Raw genomic sequence first — 21,838 nt, 5'->3', positions numbered from 1 at the left:
GTAACTAAATCTTGCCCATTAAGACAAGAAGGCTTGCTTTTCTCAGCTGTTTCCAGTTAGGCGTTAGCCTCGGTCCCTGCAGGTGTGCTTGAAGTGTGCGTAAATGCGAAGATTCATTCGCTGCAGCTTCTCCTGGGAGTGATGCTCCATGCCACACGGAGGCCGTTAGAGGTGATCAGTAGGATTTGGATTTCGAGCATCTGGCTGCGGCCTGATGAGCTCTCCCAGAAGAACAGCTTAAATGAGAGACTCTGGTCCTAGAGTCAAAATTAACTACTGCTTCAAAGACTCGGAAGGAAGATAGGCAAGGTGCTGTACAAATAAGAAGCGTGCAGTTTCTGTTCATAACAGCATATTTTTTTCCATGTGAGCATTAATATTAGCTGTGAGCTGCTGACAGCGTGCAGTCCTTTACTTTTGGCTGCTGAACAGATTCACCGCAGCTGTCACACACAGGTTGCGTAACCCTAACCCAGCGTCACTGAAATTGCAAATCTAGACCAAAACTTTCAACTATGTACAAGCAAGACAGACTTTCTTGCCTTCACTGTCAAAAATCATTGTATATATTGTAACAATCTTCCGATTTGATTTGATTTCAGTGATGCACCAAAGGAAAAAAAAATCTGATTGATGTAATTATATTGGTTCTCATTTCTTCCTCTTTTGTCTGTTGCAGACAAGATTACATTGATCAGAAGAACATTTCATACATTAGCTGGAACCCTAATCCACAGTATCCTTTCTTTAATGACATGAGTGCTTCTTGTATATCTATAGGTATCATCGGTGCCTGATTGACCACTACAGTAGTTTCCGAAATGATATTTTAGGCTCTGTTATTGTGTCACCACAGCAGACCAAACCAAGCAGCTTGCCATGGCAGCCAGCAGCCCCCAGTAACAGCAGCACCAGCAGCCTGCCTGCATCCTACAGTAACGGACAGAGTAAGGTGGTGGCATGGCTGCAGGAGTCAGAGGAAATGGACAAGTGTGCAGAGGGTAAGTGCACACTTTCCCTACGCTTCTAACAAATCTGATTTCACAAGAGGAGTGGATTAAATCAAGCCTTTGGCACGGCAATAAATCCGGGAGAGATGATTTGGTGACCATTTCGTGACACATAAGGCTGAATGAGATCGTGACCGCGCGTGTAAATTTTATTTTCAGAGCTCGCACGCTGCCAGTCCAACCTGACCGAGCTGAGCCGGTTATTGCAGAGTCTGGAGATTCTACAAAGGACACAGTCAGCGCCCAACTTCACAGATATGCAGGTAAAACAAACACACACATAAATACACACACATACAGCAGAGAGCAAGGGGAAACAATTTAGTGCAATCCTGCATTGTAAACTCAGGCTAGCTGAGGCAGTGACGACGGTGCGACCTCTGCAGTCACCTTCAGTACCTGCCCGTCTAGACAGACGAGATCCAGCGATACTCACAGGACACCTGCTGCTTTTCTGACTGATCAGTATCTGTTAATTTATTGTGTTTGTTTTATATCGTGGAGCTTTTTGTTTGGTGATTTTTGGCTGAAATGCATTTTTAATACCATACATTCCCTTTTTTTTTTGCATGTAACCCATCAGTGTCATTTCACTGATCTATGTCTGTGGTAACTTTCTGGTTTTTTGGTTTGTTTTTTGTGATGTGTTTGTCTTATTAACCACATTTTTCATGCTCTGACCCACGTGTGCCCAAAAGACCAATTGCGTTGAGTTATCAAAGAAAGAAAAGCGCTTGAACAGAAGATGGAGAACAAAAAGTGTCGGCAAAGATGCAAAATTCCAGCTTCAGGTACCTGTCTTCAGACGTCTACACAAACACACACACACACAGATGCATATGTCACTGTGAGAAAATCTCTAAGTCTCTAAGCAAAGCATTATTCAAGTTTTTACTTATAACATAATAAGTGTAAATTGTGGGGTAACTGAGAGGTCTGGCTTTGATACGTGCATGTGTAATCAAATTGTTGTCGAGCAAATTGGAAGTGTGGACAAGCTTACGACACAGAAGCCAACAATTTTGTTTCGGCCTCTTCTATTGTTGCTCGTTTTTCTCTTTTTTGTTCTTTAGTCTGCAGTAGGGGTGGGTTTTTATAATCGATTCATCGATTAAAATCGATTCTGGCTTGGATAACGTAAAATCGATTCATTAAAATCCTGAATCGATTTTTTTAATATAAATTTATTTTGCCCGAAATGCCAGAATCTCTGGTGACATCTCACAAAATTTCAAGAACCACCAAACAGTTAAGACAGTAAATGAGAGCAGGTACACGGATTCTGCACATAGACTTAAACACACAGCGCGACCCGCGGATCAGAATCAGTTAGATGTCGCCTTTCTCACGGTCGGGGCTGAAAGCCGACAGCTCGCTGATTCTGATCTGTCGGCGGGTCCACGCTTTGTGTTCACGCCCTTTATGAGCCGATTCTAAAGCTGTTAGTTTGATCTCTCTCCAAACAATATTGACCGAACCAGCAGCTAAAGAAGATCCAAACGCTTCACATAAACATCGTCATGAATTCACTCTGACTTTTACTGTTTTGCTTCCACCGCGATGCACAGCTCTCTCTCTGTACTTCAAGAACAGTTTCCCTTTCTTCATTATTCGCTTGCTTGTTACGCACAAGTCTACCGTTGTTTACAGCGCTGTCAGCCGCTGTTTTTTTCCCTTTTACATTCTTCCGAAAAGAAAACCTCATTTCTGCTGTTCAATACTGAACAAATTTAAACTTTTTAAAATTATTCAAAATGCAAAACGCTGTGTCTCTAATAAAACCGCTGTAACTTCAAAGGTAATGTTCATATGTTGATTAATGGTTTTCTTTCGTTTTTGATGTGCTGCAGAATATTTTATAAAATCCCAGGCCAGGAAAATCACCTTCATGTTTTTCTGTGTTTTATCTTCAGCTACTTTGACACAAAGGCATCTGCTGTGACGCTCACACCTGTGATAAAGTCTTGCGTGTGTCAGCTTCCTTTTTATTGATACAAAAATATGTAAATGTACTGATCTGAATTATAATATTTCTGACTGTCAAAATTTCCCAGATTTAAATCGAATCGAATCGAATTAAATCGAATTAAATCGAATCGTGGATCGAATCGATTCGGGACCTTGTGAATCGGAATTGAATCGATTCTAGAAATCAGTGACGATACCCAGCCCTAGTCTGCAGCTCCACTTGTTATTGTCGTGCGGCTCGGCCTGATTTTGCTAATATATCTTAATTTTGCACGATATATCAGTTTGTGCAAAACTGAATGTGTGTCCATGCAACTTTATGCACTTTGTTAAACCAGTCATAAACTTTTATTAATCCCATTAGTAGTAAAATGTCATTACTGCTCATTGAATGCATTTTTTGTTTCACCATGGCTCCACGCTAAAGCAATTTCAACGGACCCAGAATATTTTCACTCACGCTAACATCTGCAATCAGGCTATGAAGATGGTTATGAACTCGATAAATCATCTTAAGGTTTATGAATCTAGCTGCGAGCATTTTCACATGGCCACAAACATGAACAGTGATACTGCTGATTTTTACAAAGGAAGATAAAACTGTGATGCTGAAAAAATACAAAGACATTAATGACATAATACAGAGTGAAAGTACCACAGCCTGTGCAGGCAAACCCGTGGTATGTGTGTGGTATAAGTGCTTTGGTGAGTAAGAGTGGAAAAGATCTATTATATTAATAAAGTTTAGCCTGTTTGAAGCCAAGAAGGAAAGCGCTGACAGTGTAAATTAACAACACTATCAGTGCTGTGTCATTAAGACGGGGGAGAATCTGATGGATTACAATTGTTATTCCATGAAATGTATATTTATGTGAGGCAAAGTGTATGTGAGACAGTCTTAATTGAGAAAATGCATAAACAGAATTCAAATGTAGGCCTAACTCTGTGTGTAAATTTGAGATAAGGTCAGAAAATACAACCGGTGTTCTCTTTTAGGATCATAGGCTATATTAATGCTTATAGAAAAACGAAATTGCTGTAAGCAGCAAAGTGACATCTTCCGGTAAAGATAAAGATATGCAGTGGTCAGAAAGCACTTCCAGGAATGCTGGCCCATTTTCCAGAGATTTCACTGGTCTGTGGGAGGTGATTTCATACCTGTTGATCTGTTATCTAGAGCATTACATTCTCCAGCATGGCCTATCCTGGTAAGATGTTGTTCCCAGGGAAACCTGGGCTCTTAGACACCTATAGATTTCATGAATAAAAGATTGTTACTCTGAGAGAAGACTATGGAAGCATTTCCTTCAGTGTCGTTTTTAGGAAAGTAATTTTAAAAAGAATCCTCATTGTGGCATGTTGGCATCTCGTGTCAAACCGGGGACCAAATTCTCAACACAAACGTCCACATGCTAACAGAGGCGTGGATGTGACACAAACTCTGTGCATGAACAGAATACAGATAAACCAGGAAAGTAACACACTAACTGCGTCGGTGTTAACAGAGCAATAACTTCATTAACTTTTATTATCTGGTGATATGCTAATTAGCTACATGCTCTTATGCTGTTTAGCCATTTTTAGCTGCTAATGCCTGGTTAAAGCTCTTGTCAGAGGTCCAGTGCTTAAAGGCCCTTCAGATAAAGAGTGAACTGGAAATTTATCAGAATAATGTTTGGTCTTGTCAGATTTAGTTCTGTGGTTCTTAGAGATTGTTTTGGCTGCAAGACACAAAAAGAAGAGCACTGTTGTGCCACACGGGTGACTGACAGTCAGCCTCTGTGATTGTCTCTCTCTCCAGGTTCCTCTGTCTGCCAGTATGTCCCCTGTCCGCCTCCACTCATCCAACCCTAACCTGTGTGCCGAGCTGGTGGACTTTCAGCCCCCTGTCTCCCGCTTGACAGACAGTGTAGAGTGTGCCAGCGACTACATTAAACTTCAAGAGGAGTTCTGCATTATTGCCCAGAAAGGTACGAACGCAGCATGTAGGACAAGGTGGACTTTATTCTCATACTGTAGCTGCTGATCATCATTAAATGATCTTCGTGTTTGTGGCTGTAATGTGACAAAATGTGGAACAGTTCAAGGGGGCCGAATACTTTTGGAAGCCACTGTATATGAAGAGAGAGACAGACAGAGAGAACAGTACTGCACAAGCAAATAAAGACAATAAATGTGGTTTATAGCAAGTGAAGGGCTAAGGAAAAGAGACCGGTCTTTATACTGGTTTTAAATTCCTTGCAGGAGAAGGGAAATCTAATTGTTAATGACAAACTGTTCCACAGTTTAGGGCCAGCAACCGAAAAATGCACAATCATGGTTTTAAAGTCAGTGTGTGGGATGGACAGCAGCGATAGCTCAGCAGATCTGAAAGATATGAAGGGCGAAGTAAGGGGGCAGCACTTTAGTGAAATGATCTGGTTCTAGTCCATGAAGTGGCTTAGAAACCAGTAAACCAGCACATGGTGCATGTTATGTCTCATTCTTGGTACCACTGTGTGACTGATTCTTACATAGAGAGCGCATTGGCGAATAGCGACAGAGGAGCTAGCGATGCCTTTGAACCGGTGCGCGGGTTTCTAAGTTACTGCTTTTCTTTGATCCTGTCTCTCTGCAGTCCACTCGCTGCTGAAGTCGGCCTTCAACACTGTGGCCATAGAGAAGGAAAAGATCAAACAGATTCTGTCTGATCAGGAGCAGCCAGACCAGTCGGCCCAGATCAACTCTCTCAGGAAGTCTCTGTCACAGGTAATGAGCTCCCTTCAGTGGGAATCAGAGTAACCCATGATACGATCCCAGAGACATGCAAGGAGGAGATATGGCACAGAAAGGACGCTGAATAGAAATCAATGAGAGAATTCTGTAACACGCAGAAGTCAGTGATCTGCTTTACAACAGCTGAGTAAAATATGAGCCAGTCATCTTTTTGAAAAAACATCTCAGTTACAAATTCAGTGTTACAGCTTTCTCACCAAAAGTCTAGAGACAATAATAAAATGGCTCCTGTGGCAAGATTTTCTTTAAGCCAGATGCTGATGTTAATCTAACAATATGATCGTGATGCTGTTATGGAAGAACAGTTCTGTTATTATTAATATGTTGCACAATGTCTGTGTAACCAGATATGAAAAAATACAGCTAAAAGGCAAAATGCAGGATTAATCTAGTGTTTGCTGCACTGCAGTGACAGTGTCTATAAGTACTATGTAGTTTTAATAATGTGTTATTAAAGCTCCCTCTAGTTTGGTCTCACCTGCTTTCGGCCATCTTGACAGAGTTTTTCTCTACGGCGACTTAGCTTTACTCGATTAGCGCCACTGTGAGAAGTCAGGAAGTCATAAATCTGGCAGCTGAAACTGGCTGGAGACCATTTAGAGCACCTGCATGTTTTAATGAAAGCCTCAGTATTTGCCACCAGTCTATCTACAGCGTATCACCAGAGGAGGCTGGAGGACATGTTGCCGATGTAATCTTTGGTGGTGATGTCTCTCTTCTCCTTCTATTTAGTCTTTGCCAATCTGTTTTCGTGCTACAAATGCAAACTGTGACGCTGTATCAACATCACAGTTAAAAAGAAAAATGATGTGTGGAGGTGAGAGCCCAGGCAAGTGAGCCGTGAACGTCCAATCATCTTTTCCCACATTAATTGGTGAGCGGGAGAAATGTGCAGTGCAGTTCATTAACTCTTCTCCTCAGGGCTGTCTCTCTACCACCGCGATTTAATTGGACTGTTCCTCTGCTAACAGTTGACATCATTTCAGTGAAATGTTTCACTCGCTGTTTTATCTCCGTTTCGTTCCTAATTGGATTCTTGTGTGACACGCTTGTCGCAGGATGGAGGTCAGGTTTGGTGGCAGAGCTCTGTGGGAGGTTGATAATCAGGAGTTGTGGTTGCTATAGTTACAGCTGCTGATGTCAGCTACTGTAATCCCCGCAGGATATAAGTGAGTGTTATTGCCATCTTAGTTTTATGTATTTAATATTTCCTTTGGCATACAGTAGGTACGTTTATACCTAAACCTACATTTTCTATTTCTTTTTTTTAAGTTTTGATCAAACATCTGCAGAAAGGAACAGCATTGCATTAACTTAATTACATTTTTGGCCACCTGATGAACGAGAGTCTAATACTTCCTCTCTTTTTGTCCCCATAAGGCTTTGAGGCTATTGTGTGGCTCTTAATCAGCTAAATACTTCACTCTGTCCACCAGCTAGTCGCTGTGACTCCTCTCCTCTTCTGCTGCTTCACAGTGGATTTATCACAACTATAAACTGCCCTCTTCAGTTGTAAAAATCTCTAAATATAGTCATGAGAACAAGTAAGAGAACAAGACAAACTGACAACATTTGGACCTCAGGAGTTAATATTGGCCTGCCCTTCATGTATGAGTATGTGAATAATGAATTAAACCTGTGGTGAGTGAACCATCACTGGACACTGGTCATGACCAGGTAAAGTAAACAAAACACACTACCTGGCCACTTTGGTGCAGCTTAACTTAACACAAATCTAACCAACCACCATGGCAGTAGACATCATTGGGATTACCTGCTGAAGTTCAAACTGAGCATTCGAATAGGGAAGAAAGATGATTTTGTGACTATGAACATGGCATGGTTGTTGGAATTTTCAGAAACTGATGATCTACTGGGATTTCCCCAAACAATCATCTTTAGGGTTTACAGAATATGGTCCAAAAAACAGAAAATACCCATTGAGTTCATTAGGTGAAAATTCCTTGTTCATGTAAAGAGTCAGACAGATACATCAAACTTGTAAGAAGATGGACTGGAGCAGCAGGAGACCACTTCTCTCAGCTAAAAACAGGAAACCGAGGCTTCATTTCACAGGTGGCTCATCAAAATCGGACAACAGAGTGCACTCAAATGGCCTCCGCAGTGACCTGATGTCAGTCCAATATAGCACCTTTGGGATGTAGTGAAAACGGGTGATTCTCATCATGGATGTACAAGCTCTTGATATGGACTACAATCTCTGAGGCATACTTTTAGTACGTGGTTTTATGAAGAATTAAGGCACTTCTAAAGGCCCACTGGTTTCAAATCTAGCACTAGCAAAGTGTGTCTAAAAAAGTGTCAAGTGATTGTAGAGCTGAATATTGCTGCAAAGTTGTTAAGCACAGAACATTCACCTGAGATACTGGGATGCAAATCCCAGTCAAAACCTATCATTGACATATTTTCGCCCCTTTGAAGCATGCATATGCTCTTGGTCACAGTAAATGCTTTTTATAGATATTCTAACTTTAAAGAAAACTTTTTAAAATCTTGTGACTTTTTAAAATCTGTGGCAAAACAAGAAAATAATCAGTCAAATTGTTCTTTTTTTTTACAGAAAAAGCAGGATGCAAATAATTGTTTTCTTTATGAAGGACTGAGCCAATTCTTTTTATCTTTTTTTACTTCAAAGTTTCGTGTGAGATTTGAATGTCAGAAAGCATTTTTTATTCTTCAGGCCCTGTCGCAAAATGCAGAACTTCGAACTCGACTCAACCGCATCCACTCTGAGTCTGTCCTGACTGAGCAAGTTGTGAGTGTGAACATCATCTCCACACCTGATGAGGTAGCTCACTGTCTATCACTGACAAATCTCATTGCTTACCCTGATATTGATAAAGCTACAGCTTCGGAGGCTCGCCAGGTAGTCGATGTATTTGCTTCCTGCATTTGTCAGTTGGCTTATTGATTCTCGCTCCTATAGACTGATGGCCTTACCAGTACAGCCTGGCAGGTGAGCTTCAGAAATCATTATTCTATGCAGGACCTGACATCAAGGTTAATGGAAAAACTGACTAATTAGAAACGGATGGGAGGTTGCCTTTTGGCAAGGAGACACATGCTGCAATATGAGCACTGTGTTGTCTTCTGGTTCTGTTTGTCTTCGTTCAGGTCAGTTTTGGTTCTTCAACCTGTCATCATAGCAAGAAATAGTGAACGCCTCCTGCATTTGCTTGTGTTTGCCTGCAGGCCGGCGAACAGATGGGGATCCCTCTGACTCAGCAGGCCTCTAATGAGAGCCGACTCTCCATGTCAGAATCTGTCTCTGAGTTTTTTGATGCCCAGGAAGTGCTTCTGTCAGCCAGCTCGTCAGAGAACGAGGTACAGCGGGGCGGATGAAGAAGCGGAGTGGATGTGGTGATGGATGTGGATTTAGTAAGGTTAAACTATACTGCTGCTGTAAAGTCAGTGAAAAACATCAGCGTGATGCCTGTGTGTGTGTGGAGACAGATTTAGTCAGTAATTAATGCAAAAGTCACGAAGAGCAGAGATGGAGTGTAAAAGAAACGTAAACACAGGAGGGCTCCTTCGCATCTGCCCGAGGCCTAATCCCCGAGTCATGCCTAAGAATCAAAATGATCCTCTTCCACTTGATGCTTTGTTAAAAAGCATCAAGTGGAGGAGGATGTTCAGTCCATCACTCAAATCAACCATTTCTGCCTCCTTCCCTTTTTAACGGCTGTGAACATTCTGCTCCAAATATACTGCGTATGGCCCCTGAAGACCCATCAAGCATTGTAGCTCCCCAGGCATGCATTGAGCCATGCTGAAGGATTACTGAGCGTGGAAATTCATCATCCCCCTGGCCTGTAGCTCTAACGGCAAGCCTTTTCGCTCTTTTTTTTTGTCACATAAACTGGAAAAGCAGCTTTCACCCAAAGTGGCTACAACATGGCCCTTTCAAATGTGACCTTATTTTGTTTGCTATATATAAAGTATGAATACTGCAGTGTCTTGACTCATGATTACTGCAGTGGGACAGATAGCCGGCATGCTGCTGCAGTTTGTTAGGCAATGGCAAACTGCAGTGCACGCGTGTGTGTGAGTGTGAGGCTGTTCTGATCTGTTCGTGTTGTACTACTGCACTGCCTCACTCCCCTGTGTACCTGTTCCCCTCACAGGGTTCAGACGATGAGTCATATGTCAGTGATGTGAGCGATAACATTTCCGAGGACAACGCCAGCGTGACTGATAACGTCTCCAGACAAAGTAGGTCCAATTCTGCGCCGTCACGAGCAACCGTTGTTTGTACCAGAACAAAAGGACATGAGAAATTAATAAAGGAGGGGGAGATCCCACTCAGTCCGTCAGCCGTGCTGCTTCTACAATAACGTCACATTCCCACGCAAAGACACACACTTTGCAAATTCATTTATCAGTGCTGCAAAAGCAGTTGACTTTGCTATGTTGCCAAGGGCAACAGAAAGGGGGAAAAAAACTACTCAGGCTCCCGCTAGTCTGAAAGTTTTGGAAATGAGCTAGAATTGGTGTTATTTTCTCATGGTGAGTAGTTATCTTCCAGTAAAGCGTCCACTGTCACCAGCACTTCAGGATTAGCAAAGGTAGATGTCACAGTCGGTGGAGATTTATTTATAATCTACGTTATCTAGGTCACAGAGGAGCGTGACATCATCTGCAGGGTTACAAATTGAGTGTAAGAGCTTATGACACTACCTGAACACACTGTATCAGCATCTATATATGTAAATCTAGGAAGGAATCCAATGATGTGACCACTATTCTTTTAAACTTCTTTAAAATCAACAAACATACATACAGAGATTTCTTTATTCATTACAGGGAAAAAATATTGCTTAAAAGCTAAATTAAAGATGACCTATTGTGCTAATTTATGACCCCATATTTTTAATGTTGGACACGACTACTTTGCATGATTCACAGCGAAGAGTAAACCTTGTTTACCTTACGCTGGGTCAAGTTCACAAGTATCTATATCAAACCGTTTTAGTCAACTTTCTTCTGATTGGCTGCTCCTCATAAATCGGTGGTTTTTAGCAGGCAGGTGGGTGCGTTTGTGTTCTCGCAGCCAGAGCTATGTGCCTGAGACGATCGCGTCTTTGACATTGCCCGGATCCAAAAGAGGAAAAAGCAGCTTGAAACCAAATGTTTATAAGAATCTTAACCCTGAGCTTTTGGCTCACAAGGATTACTTGTACATTCACTGACATCATTGTTTCAGACTTTGTGTAATATGACCGTCTATCACTGTAACAGCACAACTACTGGTGAAGTACAAGAGTCGTTTCAGTGTATTTGATGTTGCAGCTAAACCTGAACTAATACCATGTCCTCACTACTTAAATTACAAAGTCGGCATATATTAAACAAACTAAGAAAAAATAAGAAAAGTTTTTTCCTAGAATATAAAAAAAAAAACATCCTGCTGCATTTTACACAAAGACTTGCAACACGACCAAAAAATGCTTTTTTTAAAATTCTTTGTTATAATTATACTTAATTAGGCGTTTCTAGGACTAGCATAGCCTGTTGCAGATAATTACACCAGATGGATGTTGTAATAATGATTCCTTTTTTTCATTATTTATCTTTTTTTCAGTGGCCAACGGAGACTTTGCTGGCAGCGCCTTTCGTAATGGGCGGCGCAGCTGCTTGTCGGCACCCTGTCCTGACACCAGCAACATCAACCTCTGGAACATCTTGCGAAACAACATCGGCAAAGACCTGTCCAAAGTGTCCATGCCTGTGGAGCTCAACGAGCCCCTCAACACCCTGCAGCGCATGTGTGAAGAGCTGGAGTACAGCGAGCTGCTGGATAAGGCTGCTGAGACCGAGGATCCTTTTGAGCGCATGGTAAAGAAGTCGCCGGAGCTTATGAAATGAACTGTTAATCAGTTTCCAGTGTGGTGATTCATTAATTCATTAATGTGTGATGTCACACTGCAAGCCACAAGCTAACATATATGCCTGTGATGTGCTGCCTCCTGTCCTTTGGATAACATTTGAATGACAGATTCTGTTGTTTAGTTTATTCGTGACAAAGCCTGTTATGAGGAGCCTGTAAATCCACTCTGTGTTTATGCTCTTATGACTCTCGTTCAGGTTCTCGTCGCTGCTTTTGCTGTCTCAGGCTACTCATCCACTTACTACAGAGCAGGTAGCAAGCCATTCAACCCGCTACTCGGAGAGACTTACGAATGTATTCGGGAAGACAAGGGCTTCTGTTTTTTCTCTGAGCAGGTAAGCACCTGCTCACACAGTTCAAAATGAGTCAATTTTAAGCAATAAGAAGGCATTTATAGAGTAGCTCATTTTTTTCCTGAGGAGGTCTCATTATGTTGGAGAGGTCTAAAAAGCTCGGTGGAGCTTTCCTTGGAGTGCTTCGGTTTAACCGCAAGGTCTGTGCCTTTGTTTTTGTGTGTGGCCGCCTCAAAGAACTCGGTTTTATCTAATTTGCAAGAAAGCCCAGTGCTTCACTGTGCTCTTATCTGGAAGAAGACGAAACATAGTAGGAGATATTAAAAAAAAGAAATCAGGTTGAGTTTCTATAAATGCTGTCACATGTTTGCTCCAGAGGTTAGATTAGCTGAAAACTGAAGCAGTGTTGCAAAGTACTTATAAGAAACACAGAGTAAAAGAAATGGAAGGAAATTATTTTAAAGAATGTTTATATATATATGAATTAAAATAAGACTCAAGTGCAACATCAAAATAACATCAAAATGGCTTGTGACAAATATGAGGCAAGCGCTGCTCTCCGAACGGCGACCGTCTTTTGTCTTTAAGCGTGCGATGGGAACAGTAAACAGTTTCTGCCCAAGGATCTGAGGCTGTGCACTGGTTTGCATACAGGAACAACAGTTTCAGTATATATTCTGGGGCCAGGACACGAAGGGCCTTAACAGTAATAAGTAAAATCTTAATATCAGTTCTAAAAGAAATGGGCATCCAGTGTAGTCATTAAGACTGGTGTAATATAACCAGTTTTCTTGCTTCTTATGAGAAGGCTTCTTATTGATACCGATTACAATCCATTACAATAATCAAACTGAAATTAAGCATAAATCATAATTCTGTTGTTGGCTGAACTACTTTAATAACGACGGAAAATCAGTGGGTTACACTTCAGTTCAATGTATTTCAACACTGGGACAGCTGGGAGGTTATCCCAGCTGTCAGAGGTGTGAGACTGAGCAGGTTGCCCGTCCAACACAGGACTAACACAACACTGTAGCATTTCTGCGTGTGCATGCATGGGTTCTGTCCAGATAGTCTGGCCTCTTTCGCACAGTCCAAACACATGTGTGTGTGGGCTCTCAAACATTACACTGGAAGATCTTTCCTCAAAGTCTCAGAGTTAAATCTGTAAATACAAGGGTTCATCACCAACCTGACACAGAAAGATATAAGCTGTTGGGCTTCCTGCAAGATCAGGGAGTTTCATGCTTGGTCTTTTGATTTCCCTGGGGAAAATATTCCCAGACACCAGGCGTAAGTAATTCCAGTGTCTAGCAGGAGAGTGCAAGTTCAGCATTCAGAATAAATTTACAGTGAAAAAAAAAATCACAATTTCTGTGAACCAAAACTGTCAAACGAATATTATAGACAAAATTAAAATCGTCACAATAAATGTGTAATTAAGAGTAGTGGCTGTATATGATGTGCTATCTAAACGACAGCTGCCAGACTCTTTTTTTTATTTGATCTTTTCTCGAAGGTGAGCCACCACCCTCCCGTCTCCGCCTGCCACTGTGAGTCTAAGAACTTCACCTTCTGGCAAGGTATGTTACCTGTCTAATTAGTTAGGGATTTTCCTCACAGGAGATATGGCTTAGTGTAGACCAGCCAGCAGGACTCAATTAGCCTTTTTAATAACCAGCGGAAATTGTACAGAGTAAACATAAATGTTATTTGGTATGATTTTAGACAAAATGTTAAAAAAAAAATTTATTTTAATGGGATATTTTTGTTGTTTTTCTTTCCAGATGTGAGATGGAAAAACAAGTTCTGGGGAAAATCAATGGAAATTTTACCAATCGGGAGTGTAAATCTCATGATACCCAGGTAACCTTCACCCAGCTGGTGTGCATGGTAATTGAACATGAAGGCGCAGAGTTTGGTTGGTTTTAATGCTTCATGTCACTGGGATTATGTTAATCGCCAGGTTTCTGCTTTTAATTGCCTTCATGGAAATATCGAGATTTTAATGATGACTGAGAAATGCAGGCTTGTGTTAAATCAACAGAAATTAACAACAAAAACTTTATTAGTTCTGTCAAAGCTGTTAAAAACACCTAAGAGCCCCAGAAAAATCCAGCATCCTCAGAGTTAATCATTTAAGCTCCCCTTGCTCTAAAGCCAGATTTGTTTTGATTGGCTTGATTGGATTTATCACAAGAATCTACTGTATGGATCAACCCACAAATAATAACCTCTTTGGGGTATGATTAAAGTGACAACCTCACAGAAGTCGAAAAGCACTGAGGTTACACAGAAAATGAACATAGCTGTATCACCTACTTTAATAATCTAGCCTTTTTACACCTGCAGTACCTGAAGCTGTTTTTATTGTGGCTTTCTAGGTTTGGTGATCAATACGAATGGAATAAAGTTACCACCTGTGTACACAACATCCTCAGTGGACGGCGGTGGATTGAACACTACGGGGAGATTACCATCAGAAACATAAAGAGCAGTGCTTGCCTCTGCAAACTTACCTTTGTCAAGGTGAAAAATAATTGAGATGATTTGGGTAGCTTCTTGCTTCTTTGTTGTCTTCTCCTCAACCAGTTGTATGGCAATGGCTGCCTCTTCCTGAATGAGAAGTCTCTTCCTGTTAAAAGGGAGTTCTTCCTCCTCACAATTTTCCAGATGTTTATAATGAACCGTTTGGGGTTTCCCTCTAATGCTCTAGGCTGGTTTAGTTTTATATATAACTTGAAAAAGCTAACAGTGAAGTTTATGTTTTTTAGGGAAACTACTGGAGTTCAAATGTGAATGAAGTTCAAGGATTTGTGATGGATCAGGAAGGAAAAGTGATCCACAGGCTTTTTGGAAAATGGCACGAGGGTGTTTATTGTGGTGTCCCACCTTCTGCTAAATGCATCTGGAGGCCAGGTAAGAATCAGTTCTCGCTTCACTCTCACAGCGGGACTTCACTCAGGACTAGCTGTACAAAGCTTTAAAGCTAAAAGGGGACTTTGTTGGCTTTCCTCCCCAGGCTCCATGCCCACAGACTATGAGCTTTACTACGGCTTCACCAGGTTTGCCATTGAACTAAATGAGCTTTGTCCTGAGTTAAAAGATGCCTTGCCGCGGACGGATGCCAGATTCAGACCTGATCAAAGGTACAACATCACATCTGCACCTGGCACTACGAGCTGCTAACGCTGCATATTTTTGCAGCAACTGAGTAAAAAAAGTGTGACTGATTTCTTCCGGTCTGGCTGCAATTTCATTGAAGTCAGTCTGCTGGTAGTAGTTTTTCTTCTCATGTTTACAAATTCTCATCCTTTCATTTAGGTATCTGGAAGAAGGTAACTTGGAAATGGCGTCATCAGAGAAGCAGCGTATTGAGGACATGCAGAGGGTCAGGAGGAAGTGGAACGATGAGAACAACATCAAACACGAGCCACGCTTCTTTAAGTAAGGATGCACAAAGCAGCAGCCAGATGTGCATTATTCACCTTGTAGAATGCGTCGCTTTGTTTTTTTATTTCGTTTCATGTTCGGTTTTGTCTTTCATTGGCTTTGATTGGCTCCATTCAGACAGCCTACTACACACATCTCAGTGTTGAAATGAGGAAAATATCTGGACTGATTAAGTACATTAGAATGAAAAAGATCTCATATTTTGGAAGAATACGGGTAAAAAGAGAAGAAGCTGCTATGAAGCTGATTTGATTGGGGAGCTCTTGCTCACTAGCAAGACCTTGTCTTATTCTCCTGAGGTAGCTGATCAAAACATTAAGCCAGACACATCACCTTATTAGGCAGTAATTGCTGACATCAGAAGTGGAGAGAAGCCGTGTTACACAAGATGAGAAAGAACCGGAGTGTAGATAACCACGTAGTTATGGGCAGTCTACAAGTACTAGTCTTTGTCTGTGTTGTGTTGTAATCACATGGCATTGTGTTGCCATGCGATTACATGCGAGAACATTTTGTAACCAAGTGCAATAGAACAATCAAATGTTGTACAGAAGCATTCATTTGCTCCTCTATTGCAATAATTTGATCAATATTTGTAAGAGAGGATGTGACTGCGGCTGTGTCAGCATTTTTCCCATTTTTAGGATGTTTAGCAGCTCAACGTTTGCATGGAAAACTCAACATTAACATTATTCACATTCTTTGCAAATAATCAAATGAAGCACAATTTGGTGTCTGTAGGGAGATTTATAGATGAACATGAAAATCTGGGTTAAAATGCATTGTTTTAAAAAATTATGTATGTTTATTATTATGTATTGTCATTCTTATTTTAACTGGCATTGTGTTATAAAATGGGTTGTACAACTACAAAAATGTGAACACGACAACACTTCAATTCAAATTAGTCTATAAATCTCCCGGTGAACAGATACACTTCCTCAGAGATTTTCGTCCATATTGATATGATAGTTCCAATTTCACTGCATCCCAAAGGTGCTTTGTTGGAATGAGGTCTGGTGGCTGTGGAGCCCATTTACAGTGAACTCACTGTTGAGTTCAGAAAACCAGTTTGAGATGATTTGAGCTTTGTGACATGGTGTGTTATCCTGCTGCAAGCAACCATCAAAAGATGGGTACACTGTGGTCATAAAGGGATGGACATGATAAGCAACAATACTCAGGTAGGTTGTAGTTTTTACATGATGTTCAGCTCGTTCTAAGGGGACCCAAAGTTTATCGGGAAAATATCCCCCACAATATTACACCACCAGCCTGAACTACTGATGCAAGGCAGGATAGATCCATGCTTTCATGTGGTTTATGGCAGATTTTGTCCCTGCTATCTGAATGTCACAGCAGAAATCGAGACAAATTACATTTTCAGTGTTCTGATTGTACAGATGTATACTTTTGGTGAGCTCTTAGCTGACAGCTGTGGTACCTTCTGTGGTCTTCTTAACATGAACAATACAAAAACATGGATCCATCTTCCCTTGTATCAGCATTTCAGGCTGGTGGTGGTGTAATGGTGTGTTTGACCCTTTGATACCAACTCAGTATTGTTTAAAGACTACCTGATATTGTTGCTTAGCATGTGTATAACTTTATATCCACAGTGTACTCATCTTCTGACTGGTTTTTCTGAACTTGACAATGAGTTCACTGAGCTCAAATAGCCACAGTCACCACATCTCAATCCAGAAGAGCACCTTTAGGATGTGGTGGAAATTGTTAGGTGGAGATTGTCAACATGGATGTTGCAACTGTGCAATGCTGTCGTGTCAATATGAACCAAAATCTTGAGGAATGTTTTCAGCACCGTGTTGAATCTGTGCTATGAAGACTTCAGACATTTCTGAACTCAAAGGAGGATCCAACCCAGTATTAGAGGGTGGTGTATCTAATAAAGTGTCTGCTGAGTGTATGTAGGGAATAGTGTATTTCTCCCCATTGCCTTTAGGTTTACAACTTCCACTTTTGTCTTTGTCCTTCCAGGAAAGTGGTTGATGCCAATCACAGGGAGAGATGGGTCTCCAACAACATGTACTGGGAGCTCCGCAAAAACCCCGGCTTCATTAACATGGAATCTACAGTGACTCTATGGTAGCACATGGATCTGTGTTTCCATCATCACAGACGAGGAGGCTGTTACCTACGCACAATAAGGTGTTAAGAGAAACGCGACGATGATGAAACATCTTTGTGCATGGATACGAATGACTGCTGAGCTGAGGGAAGGCCCGACGCCCAGCGACCCTGTGGAGGGTCACCCATCCATGGAAACATACCCTAGGATCACCTTCATTGTGCTTGTCGAAGCTGGGTCTCACCGCGCCTATGTAGATGTTTCCTCAGCTCTGTTGACTTCCCAGTATGTCCTTGCCTTAAAAAGACACCTGTACAAGTCACACGATTAGGCGCCTTTAAGTTGAAGCCATTTAATTTCCAACAGCAGTTTGGGTAGACTAGTCTATGAAGTAGACATTTTGATTACCTACAGATTACCTATGATAACATTGCATGTGTAGAGAGCAGCTTTCACTGGTACAAAGCCGTATTTACTATATCATCAGTTATTGTAGAAAAAAAAATAGGTATTTTTATAAAAAATATCTCGGACTCAGAATTTAGTGAAAGAGAATTATGTGAATTGGCAGATTTTATTTATTTTTGCCTTTTAATACTGTCGACTCTGTCGGATGGCAGCACTCTCTCCCGGGAAACAACTCATTTGAAATTAATGTCGACCGCTGTGGAGGAAGTACGGGGCTCTACAAACGCCGTTTTAATGAGTAACTGAGCTGAACATGTGCTGGGAGGTGAGGTGTGATTTAAACGCGAGGCGTTTCGGCCCTGTGGACTGTCAACACTGATCTGTCGTGACACAGTGCAAACGGAAGGACGATCTTCACCTCAGCAGCCCCAGTGTCTAATAATAACCATTCTTACACAAAACCAACTCATGTGAATCACACAGTTACATAAATGCATACATAACTCTCTCCACTCTGTTCCCGAATGTGAGAGTTTCGTTCAAATAATGGGCGCGTACACGTCCGAGTCACGAGTATAAGAAAAGATTTGTACAGGTTGCAGCGTTCTCTCAGATCCTTGGGATTTTTGTAGTACTTCATTTATTAACGAAACGTGAATAGCAGAGTCACATATTTCCATAAAACAGCCGCAGCTTGAAGATGTAATTATTTTGAATTAATAAATGAGTAATTTTCCATCAGAGTCTTGTTACAGTTTACAAAAACCTAAAGAGATTTTTTTAAAATCATCTTTATTCTGATTAACAACCAAAAAGAATCATTTACAAAGATATAGAGCAAAAAAAGTACTAACTGTATTCATTTATAAATCTGTTACCAGCAGATATTTGGTATTTTTCTTGATATATTACTCAAACCATCTATAATTTATCTTATCATTAATTGATTAAGGAATGATTTAATCTCGCCGTGACTCAATCACCAAACCGCATGCAGTCGTAGTTCATTATGAAACACCAGAGACACCTACAGGTCGTCCTGTAAAAATGAAAGAAGCCAGATTTTCAGATGGATACTGTAAAAACATTAAAACGTCTCAATGTGTCTGATTCCCCAGAGAATTTACTGCTATGCTGTGGGCTTCTTCAAAGCACCAGGTTGAAGTTTAGCTTTAAAATCTTGCCTAGTCTCCTCTTTTTTTGTTTTACAGCTAAAGAAAAAAATAAAAGGGGGCGCCTTTAAAATCAACCCGAACACACGCGAATAGTTCTTAAAGCTGAATCTCTTTGTTCACAGCTGCAGGGCGAGGAGGGGAAAGGTGAATATAAATATGTAGAGCGAAAACTGTTTAAGGCAAATCCATCATGTGTGCACTGATCACACCGTAGATTAACAAACCAAAAAGTTAGAACTGCTTTGCATCCATGTAGTTTAAAAGATAAAAAACAACAAGATACGCGTGGATATAGTTTTATTTTTCCCTGATCACGAACTTAATGCTACAACTCAGCAGCGTCGGTTTCACTTGCTGTGCCTTAATGCATTTATCAATGCCTCACAAACACACAACAGATGAGAATACCCGAGCCAAGAAGAAGGTATGCCATTCACAAGTCAAACGCCGCACATTCTCCATAGTCCGCCTGCCTACAGATGATTAAGTACACTGAGCATTTAGCCGAGGACGGAATACATTAAGGGAAATTTCTTTGACATTAGAGGAGTAGAAAAGTTTTAACTGTATAACGCTTGCAGTGTCTAAAAGTGTTCTGCACTGCTCTGCTACCCCAACATGTAACTGATTCATTTTTGGTGATCACAATAAATGCAGCACATTTAGGGGGGGGAGGAAAAAAAAGTGGGGGCACTACTGCAGCAGCTGATTTCTTTTCCCTCCTACATCAGTAGCTGTGGAGGTAGGGCCAGTGCTTTGTGTAGTGTTTGGTATCACAGAGTCAGAATGTAGTGGAGAAAAAAAAGAGAGAAAATCCTCCAGCTTTCTTCATCCATTTTCTACCTGCATGTCTAGAGCTTGCCAATGAATGTTGCAGATGCCTTATAAAAAAAGGTTTATGGTTTCTGAATTGGACACTTTTTTTTTTGTCGACTGACATGTATCATGAAGCACTATGTCAGCTCAGTTTGGATCAAATCTATTTCCTGATGGGTACCTTCTAAAGTGCAATTTTAACAAAGTACATATCTTTCCATGAACACTGTACACTGCTGCTACATAGTGCTTGTTCTAATAAAACTGCAAAACTCAAGGGATGAAGTTCTGTGGTTTGTGTTTTTTAAAAAGGTAAGTGTTCTTGTACTCTGATATTTATGTTTCATTTTCATAAGCTGTCCAATGGTCCGATTCTGGCTCCCGGGCCTTATGTTTGACACCCCTGGTTTTCTTTAATAACAGAAATTGGAGCTCCCACAGCACACCTTGGTAAGCATAGAAACACATATGACGCAGTAGTGATATCCACTATTTTTTAAGGCTAGTACCTATGTTTTAAGTTGCTGGGGAAAAAAACACAAACACACAAGCAACAGAGAACCCAATGACAAGGACTTCTTTGCTAGGTGCTCCTGTTAATCTGCACAGCAACACAAATATCAAATCATCCAATCACACAGCAGTGACTTAGTACATTTAGACATATAGACATGATCAAGTTGACCTGCTGAGGTTCAACCAGAGCAACAGAATGGCGAGGAAGGGTGATTTAAGTGACTTTGAATATGTATGACAGGCTGGTCTGACAACTTCAGAAAGTGCTGATCTATTGGGATTTACCCAAACGACAGAGAATGGTTTGAAAGGTGAAAATGTCCAGTGACTGCCTTGTTGCCAGACGAGAGAGTGACCAGATTACTTCAAGCTGACAGGAAAGCAACAGTAACTTAAATAACAACAGCCAATGTATGCAGGGGAGCATCTCTGAACACACAACACATCAAAGGCTGCATCAGCAGAAGACCACACCTTGTAGGACTCCTGACAGGATCTTCACATCAATTCACATGTGTTACCAGAGTTCAATGATGGAAGATTAAAAAAACTGCCACTTGGTCTGATGAGTTTCAATTTCTGGTGCAACATTCAGATAGTAGGGTCAGAATTTCACAGAAATAACACAGATACATGGCTTCATTTTATCTTGTATCACAGGTTCAGGGTAGTGGTGGTGTAATGATGTGCGAGATACTTTCTTGGCACACTTTGGACGCCTTAGTACCAGCTGAGCATTTTTAAAATGCCACAGCCTGCCTGAGTATTTTTGCCAACCACGTGCATCCCTGTATGACCCATAATGCACCCATCTTCTAATGGTTGCTTCCAGCAGGATGTGTCATGACAATTATTTTACTGTATTTACAGTAGACGACAATCTAATAGAGCATCTTTGGGAGGTGGTCCAACAGAAGATTCCCATCCTGGACGTGTGTCCAACAAATCTGCAGGGCCTGTGAGATGCTGTCATGTAACTATAAAACAAAATCTGTGAGGCACCTTGTTGAATCTATGAAATGAAAAATTAGGATGTTCCAACCCAGTACCAGGAAGGTGTACCTAATAAAGTGTCTGTTGAATGCATATGGATAATAGTGTTGTTTTACTCATTGCTTTCAGGTTTAACTTTCACTGTTGTCATTTTTCTTCTATGAAAGCAGCTGATGCCAGTCACAGGGAGAGATGGGTCTCTGTACCTAATAGAGTGGCCAGTGAGTGCAAATATCACTCTTTAGAGTAAAAAAACCAAATTCAAATAAATAAATTACTGTATTTGACTTTTCTTTGGGCCACGTTTTTGTTATAAAACAACACAAATTAAGTAGAAAGCACCCATGAATTCACTCTGATGTAATTAGCTTTGTACCAATACTTAACAACGGGCTGGCTGATGAATAAATGGCTGTCCAGCGGTCATCTCCCAC

General features: G+C 41.0%; 1 protein-coding gene across 2 annotated transcripts in view; it reads left to right on the top strand.

The window, feature by feature from the left end:
* Nucleotides 1-20,176, top strand: part of osbpl6 (oxysterol binding protein-like 6) — a 44,902-nt gene extending 24,726 nt beyond the window's left edge. Inside the window, exons 7-23 of one of the 2 annotated variants that reach the window (XM_085433943.1) lie at nt 857-1,001; nt 1,170-1,273; nt 1,709-1,801; nt 4,780-4,948; nt 5,596-5,726; nt 8,455-8,562; nt 8,967-9,098; nt 9,899-9,986; nt 11,356-11,609; nt 11,859-11,996; nt 13,474-13,537; nt 13,742-13,820; nt 14,339-14,483; nt 14,729-14,873; nt 14,977-15,103; nt 15,279-15,401; nt 17,406-20,176. In XM_085433943.1, the coding sequence (XP_085290069.1) occupies nt 857-1,001; nt 1,170-1,273; nt 1,709-1,801; nt 4,780-4,948; nt 5,596-5,726; nt 8,455-8,562; nt 8,967-9,098; nt 9,899-9,986; nt 11,356-11,609; nt 11,859-11,996; nt 13,474-13,537; nt 13,742-13,820; nt 14,339-14,483; nt 14,729-14,873; nt 14,977-15,103; nt 15,279-15,401; nt 17,406-17,517 (2,157 nt within the window). In that variant the 3' untranslated portion in view covers nt 17,518-20,176. The remainder of the gene's footprint in view (nt 1-856; nt 1,002-1,169; nt 1,274-1,708; nt 1,802-4,779; nt 4,949-5,595; nt 5,727-8,454; nt 8,563-8,966; nt 9,099-9,898; nt 9,987-11,355; nt 11,610-11,858; nt 11,997-13,473; nt 13,538-13,741; nt 13,821-14,338; nt 14,484-14,728; nt 14,874-14,976; nt 15,104-15,278; nt 15,402-17,405) is intronic. The other variant, XM_085433944.1, reaches the window with a different exon arrangement.
* The last annotated feature ends 1,662 nt before the right edge of the window (nt 20,177-21,838 follow it).

Source organism: Copadichromis virginalis, linkage group LG16 (genome assembly GCF_057382275.1).
Source record: "Copadichromis virginalis isolate Kocher_CV1m ecotype Utaka linkage group LG16, C_Virginalis_male_GT1.1, whole genome shotgun sequence".
Taxonomy (NCBI): domain Eukaryota; kingdom Metazoa; phylum Chordata; class Actinopteri; order Cichliformes; family Cichlidae; genus Copadichromis; species Copadichromis virginalis.
Note: the sequence above shows the minus strand (reverse complement) of the source record. Positions and strands in the feature narration are given on the sequence as shown.